This window comes from Eupeodes corollae, chromosome 3 (genome assembly GCF_945859685.1).
Source record: "Eupeodes corollae chromosome 3, idEupCoro1.1, whole genome shotgun sequence".
Lineage (NCBI taxonomy): Eukaryota > Metazoa > Arthropoda > Insecta > Diptera > Syrphidae > Eupeodes > Eupeodes corollae.
Window position 1 is genome coordinate 73,098,290 of NC_079149.1, and position 6,805 is coordinate 73,105,094.

Below are 6,805 nucleotides of genomic sequence, written 5' to 3' on the forward strand. Positions count from 1 at the left end.
AAGTTCTGGTTTAATCAGATTTTTCAGAGTCGCCCTATATTTTGGCCAATCTGTTTTCCTATAGTTCCGGAATTGGATCGGTTTTGGGGTCTCTTCAATAAGTGAGAATTGGATGTATCTATGGTCGGAGAACGAGTTCTCCTTTGATACTCTCCAATTCAATATTTTATTTGAGAGATTTAACGAGACAAGAGTCAGATCTAAAACTTCTTGTCAATTTTTTGTGACGAAGGTTGGTTCACTACCTACATTACTTACTACCAGATTACTTGTTAGAATATAATCAAAAAGAGACTCACCCCTGTTATTTATATCGGTACTACCCCATGTAGCATGGTGCGCATTGGCATCACAACCGATAATTAGGTTTGTTTTCTGTCTTGTTGATTCAGCGACCGTCTTCTCAAGAATGGTACCAGGCAGTGGACCCTGGTGGTCGTGGCCCAAATATGCTGATACCAGCCAGTAGGTATGGTTGTCTATTACCATACTGGCTGTGGTGACGTCTTTATCACTGAAATGAGGGAGTAAAAATACATTTAGATTACGTTTTACTAGTATGCAGGACCTTGGGTTACCTTTTCCTGTTACATATAGTACGTAGTAGCCAGGAGTTCTCAATCCTCGAACCAGGGATTTCACAATCCAAGGTTCTTGGATGAGAACGACATCTTCTCCAGTTTTTGTCAGGCGGAGAAGAAGGGAGGCCGAAGCCGTTTTAGAGTGTTGGAGGTTAATCTGTAGTATTTGCAGCATTTTGGCTACAAATAGGCAGATCAACCTCCACCACTGTTAAATCCAGCTCATCCAGATCAGACGAAGAGGAACCTAATAGTTCATCTTCTTCCTCACTGGGAAGAGCTTTGTCGATTGAGTCGTCGGTCTCCATTAGGGATAAACCTTTGACGTTTTTGGGAGAAGACTGTGCTGCGACAGAAGAGGGGCCCGCCACATTTTTATCCACATTCAAGGATGGGAGGGTGATAATAGCACTGGGACCCACTACGTCTTGCTGCACAGCTTCGGAAGAAGACTGTACTGCGACAGAAGAGGGCCCAGGTAGATCATCAACAACATCCAAGGATGGGAAGGTGATAGCAGCAATGGGACTTACTACGTCTTGCGACACAGCCTTCAAAGGAGGTTGTGGAGGCTCGCATGAAGCGTCTGCCTCATCTTTTTTATATACGCGGAGCGTGACTGACTCGAAGCCGTATCTTATCACGCCCTTATCTCGCGCCAGAGAAGCCACAGAGTCTTTATTGATTACGATAATCGCACTTCTATAAAGACCCAGTGACAAGGGAGGTTCGGGTTGCTGATCCTTATCATTGCGCTAATGTCATCTGGGCAAGAGGGTTCTATCGGGATCCATGCGCGAGCTCTCGGCCTGCAAGGAATATCTTCCTTTGCAACGACCTCGAGTTTTGCGCCTGGCCAGACTTCGCCCAGCATGCCGACAGCAAGCGTATATAGATCGCGCGACCTCTGATCGTTACAAGCGATGAGTTTGACATGACCTTGATGCCAACCCCAATCGCTTGTTACTGGTGGTGGACCCGGATGCTCTCTCATGACTTTGAGAAAGCCAGCCGAGAGCCCCAGTTTCACCATCTGCCAACGGTCAGAAGTAATCGTGCCATCAATATTGCTCCTATCAATGACCGCTACTATGATCTTTTTAGGCTCTTTGAGTACATCACTGAAAGGTTTAGTGAGTGGTACTCTGGCCATGCTAGGAGTGCTGGTGTTTTGCACTTTGGGCTTTTTAGGGACGGGAGTGGGCTCCTCCAAAGATCTTTGTCGTTTTGACGTGGAGTCATGGTGACTGGTTTTATCCAGAATGGATTTAGCCCACTCCTGCCTCTTGCTAAGGATGGGATTACTTCCATCCCCCAGTGATGAACCAGAGGATTTTAGAATCCTCATCGCATAGCGCCGTTGCTTATAGGAGCTCCTAGGAGCATTCTGGAGAGGTTTACTCTCTTTGGTAGTAGAAGGATCATTTTTCACGAACTTTCCACTACCGACTTGAGAAAGCGTTTTAGTCGTTGATACATCCTTTGCCATACCGGAAAAAGGGCAGTGACTTGGCACAAGCCCTTTTCCGGTGTTTGGCACAGGAGTAACGACAGCCGACGTTGCCGCCGAACTGCCGCCCGGTGTGGATAGAACCTGTACTGCACACGAAGAAGGGCAGTGACTAGGCACAATCCCTTCTCCGATGTTAGGCACAGGTGCAACGACAGCCAACGTTGCCGCCGAACTGCCGCCCGGTGTAGCTGGAGTACCGGCACCGGTTTGACGATTTTGTTTTGGGTTTGTTTTTTGTTTTTGTTTTAGTTTTTGTTTTAGTTTGTTCATTTGGATTCCCACGAGTAGGCGAAGTAAAAAGGGGGGTCCATCTGTGCAGAGATTCGCTTACACAGATAAGGCTAGCTAATCCGGAGGTCGCCTGGTATCCGGATACTCCGTTATCGACTGAGCTATTTTTAGAAATTGGGCCCTCAGCCTGGCTGATCATCGGCACGGGTCGTATAACACCTTAGATCCAGCCCAATTGGGAAGTTGAAGGGAGGGATATGTATTGGAAAAGGAGAGACGAACAGCAATTGAGCCATAAGCGTCCCAGGAAGGAAACAGGGTATTGACAGACAGTGATGCACTATACAGTCAGGGAATAAGGAGCCATCAGCCAGCATAGTAGCACAAAGCCGATGTAGGAGTTGGTAAAGGATTGGGAAGGGGAGGGGCGAGTGACCTTTAGTTTCAGGGCTCTTCTGGGGAAATAATTCCCGAGAATCATTGACCTTACTCAGCTTCTACAACTCGACAAGTTCGACGCTCAGGTAGAAGGGCTTTTTGGTAAGTCCAATTCCTTTTCTTTTGTAAGGCATTTAAATGCAGATTGTAGATCTCTAGCTCTAACCTTTTTTTCTCAGAGAGAAGATAATGTCTCCATCTTCAGTTTGTTGTGGAGCTCGCCTCTTTCGGCTCGGTTTTGATGCTTTAGGTCTACATGAAAAATAAAAACAAACGTTATGCAAATTATACATAATGTAAATACAAGTACATATGTATATGTATGTAATATAGTTATTGAATTGATACAAAAATAAATCAAACATACTAATTCTTTACTAACGGTTTCTTACTCTCATCAGTAACAAAATACCTTAGACAGTTTGCGAATCCTTACTTATCCGTCAGTTTTGCATGTTGTCAATCTTGGTCTGAAAATAATATTAACAATTTTTTAATTAATGCATGCTGTCTAACTTATTTATATATAATAAGTTTTACCACAGTTATTCGCCTTAAATGTTCCATACATGATGGTTAGTGCGTTGGACTGTCAGTCGTTATTTGACTTTTAAAGAGTGAACAAGTGTTTAAAAGTGGATAGCTAATTTCAAATTAAAAGTGCATTTGTAAGGTTTTTCATTTAAGAAGGCAGTAAGCCACAACTTTACTAATTAATCGGTAGCCTGGTTGAGGTCGCGTCCGAAGTCAACAGTCGTTATTTGACTTCCAACCTGTGAAGAAGTGATTTTATTTATATTTATTTAAAAGTTAATAAATAGTGCAAGTTAAGTTGTAAATAAAGTTGGCAGTTTGCCACCAGAAAAAACATCAATTCGATAGCCCAGTGGAAGTGGCGTCAGGAAGATTATTGATGTTAGTTTTTTTCAAAATTTTCTAATAAAAACAAAACAAATAAAATTTAAATTGAAGTAAAATAGATCTTAAGGCCGAAAGGCATTACTAATTAGTGTTATAGTTTAGCTTAGAGTGTCCGTATGGGACCATTAAGTTAGTTGTAAGTTATGGATAATTAGGCTAGTTTTATGAATTTTTGTCTAGCTTTAAGATAGGTTTAAGAATGAATTAATAAAAATGAATTTGAAAAAAAAAAAAAAAAAAAAGTGGCGTCAGGAAGCAGATCCAAGGGTCGTGGGTTCGATTCCCAGCCGGAGTCAACAAAAAATTTAATAGCTTTTTTTCACAACAGAGAAATTGTTGATTTTATCTGTTGGGAAGAAAAGGAGATGGAGAAGGAGAAAAGAGCAGGGGTATCGAAAGATACCTCTGCCAACATATCAGGCGATGTTGCGGTGGTGCCAGTAGCGGTACCAAAAACAACCGCAACAACATCAGGTCAGGCATCTGACCAGTGGATGAAGGCCACAAACAACAAAAAAAGAAAGATAAAGAAGCATAGCCCCAACAAAGTGGAGAGGGCCAACTCTGCTAAGCGGCGGGACATGCGGAAGGAAATGGAGAGTGGTAAAGGAGGAATTACCAACGAGAGTGAGTTTTCCGACTACGCCGAGTCGGATAAAATTGAATATGTATCCAAAGGTGGAGAGGGGCTCTTCAGGTCTCCGAATATGGATTTAATCCTATCGGAGCCAGAGCCAGTCCCGCCGCCAACGGAGGCTTTAGAGGTAATGGCGGACCTCCAGGATGAAACCGAACTGGTGCAGGCCCTGCAAACCAAACAGGCAGCCATCAGCCAGTTCGAGCAAAGCCTCAACAAGCTGAAGGAGGAAATCGAGCCCCTCCTCACTGCACTCAGACTCAAACAAGAGGCTCGCCGAAAGGAAGAGGCAGCGCAAAAACAACAGCAACAACAGCTACAGCAGCAAAAACAACCACAACATAAGCCCGCTCCCAAAAACACAGGCGCGGAGCAAAATAAAAATAAGCCAGAAGCCAAATAAAAGAAGGCAGCCCAAATGTTGAGGGCCCATCGACCTCAACTAAAGCAATGCAGCAGCAACAACAGCAGCAGAAACAGCAGCAGCAGAAGCAGCAACAACAGCAGCAGAAGCAGCAACAACAGCAGCAACACCAGAAACAACCACAGCCCAAGAAGGAGAAGGTGCCACCAATTAGAACCTACCGGGTTGACCTGCAAGACTTGAAACAGGTATGTAAGTCGGCCACTAAGGGCAAATTTTTAATTAATATTCTAAATGAAAAAGAAAAGCGGTATTCGGTACAGTGCTTCTCACTGGCCGAATACAAACTACTTAAAGAAGTGCTCAAACAGGCCACCGCTGAGTTCTTCAGCTATACGCCTAAGAGCGAAAAATTCCAGACGGTCCTTCTGAAGGGCATAAGTTCCTGCACGGAACCAGAGGAGCTCTTAGCTGAGCTCCGCCAAAAAGCCAGTGATGATCTCGATTTTATCGGGGTCAAGCCGTTCACTACGGTGAAGTCCAGGCGAGAGGGTTATAGACTGCCAATGTTCCTGGTAACATTATCGCCCCAAATCAGTTTTGATAGTGTGAAGAAAATCACATCTCTCGACTATCAAACTGCACGCTGGGATACATTAAAAAGGCACGACGGCATTTTACAAGATACGAAGTGCCAGAGGTTTGGCCATGCCAATGCCAACTGCAATATGCAGTTGCGTTGTGTGAGGTGCGGAGAAACCCACAAAGAAGGAGAATGCAAGCTGGGGAATGAGCGGGTTGAGGATTTGACCCTGCTCAAGTGTGTCCTTTGTGGAAACCAAGGGCACCCGGCTAACTATAGGGGTTGCCCTAAGGTCCAACAAATGAAACAGAAACAGGCCAGCCAAAAAGCCGAAAAAAGTCGAACAGTCGACAGGCTCCAATACAAAAATTCGTGGACCCCAAATTCTCTTACGCCCAAATGGTGTCAGGGAGTGGAAACACGAGACAGACTCCACCAACGATTGCCCCAAAGGCCCCTGTGCCTAAGGCACCAGAGGTGCAGCCTGACATTGTAGCCTTGTTGTTGAGCATTCAAGGTCAACTAACAGGACTGCAAAGTCAGATAAAGGAGCAAGGCAAAAGGGTAGATCATCTCTACTCTTTGTTGCCTGGCCTGGCGCAATTAAGACCATAATGGGCGCGCTGCCGGAGACGCGCCTAAAAGTCCTAGCTGTGAATGTAAATTCACTGATTAGGATTGAACGAAGAGCCAACATGTTCCAATTGTTGAAAGACTACAGTCCCGATGTGTTTATGGCTAGCGAAACTAAGCTAAACCACAAACACAAATTGACTCATAAAAATTACAATATCGTTAGAAGAGACCGGCCCGACTCCACTCAAGGGGGCGGTGTCGCTCTCTTTATACGAAAAGGCATTAAGTATAAAGTAATATACAACAATGAATTGCGAAAGCTCAAGACGCTAGAAGTTTGCGTTGTATGCATCTCTCTCTCTCAAGGGAAGCGGATGTATATGATTGCGGCTTATGCGGCTGGAGCTCCGCAGGTGCCTTACTTTGCATCAGAACTCGAGATTGTTTTTAGGGAACTTAAACTGAGCTTGGAAGAAAACTATTTCATCTTGGCCGGTGACTTGAATGCAAAACATGAAGATTGGGGAAATCAACATAGTAATCCCAGAGGTAATCATCTTTTTAATTTGATGAATCTTTACAGCGTTAGGACACTGAAATCGTCAATAAAAAATGTCAATCTGTTGATTAAGGAGAACTACAGGCTATCAATTAACAAGTACTGGGACCGCAAGATCCGGTCAGTTAATTCGAGTGACTCTAGCATGTTCCCCAAAATTAACAAGATATTCAGGAAAAAAAACGATAATGACCTTCCGTGTCTTAAACTCCAAAGAAATGAAGAGAACAGAGACGTACTCAGGACTGCGCAAATAGATCCAGAGGAAGCCATCTTTGACGATGACTTTTACATAATTGAAGATCCAAAGGAAAAAGTGGAGGCGGTGGGAGATGCTTTCCAGCAAGTCTACAAGGTGAATGTTAGCATTCGCCCCAACCACGACCTGGAAAACAGAGCCCT

General features: G+C 44.2%; 1 protein-coding gene across 1 annotated transcript; it reads right to left on the reverse strand.

Moving 5' to 3' along the window:
• Positions 1-1,266: 1,266 nt before the first annotated feature.
• LOC129950555 (uncharacterized) lies at positions 1,267-2,070 on the reverse strand. The gene has a single exon (XM_056062488.1). The coding sequence runs from the start codon at positions 2,068-2,070 to the stop codon at positions 1,267-1,269; it is 804 nt and encodes a 267-aa protein (XP_055918463.1).
• Between the last annotated feature and the right edge of the window lie 4,735 nt (positions 2,071-6,805).

Coding starts and splice junctions, on each gene's coding strand:
- LOC129950555 (XM_056062488.1), bottom strand. CDS start 2,070: ATGGCAAAGGATGTATCAACGACTAAAACGCTTTCTCAAGTCGGTAGT.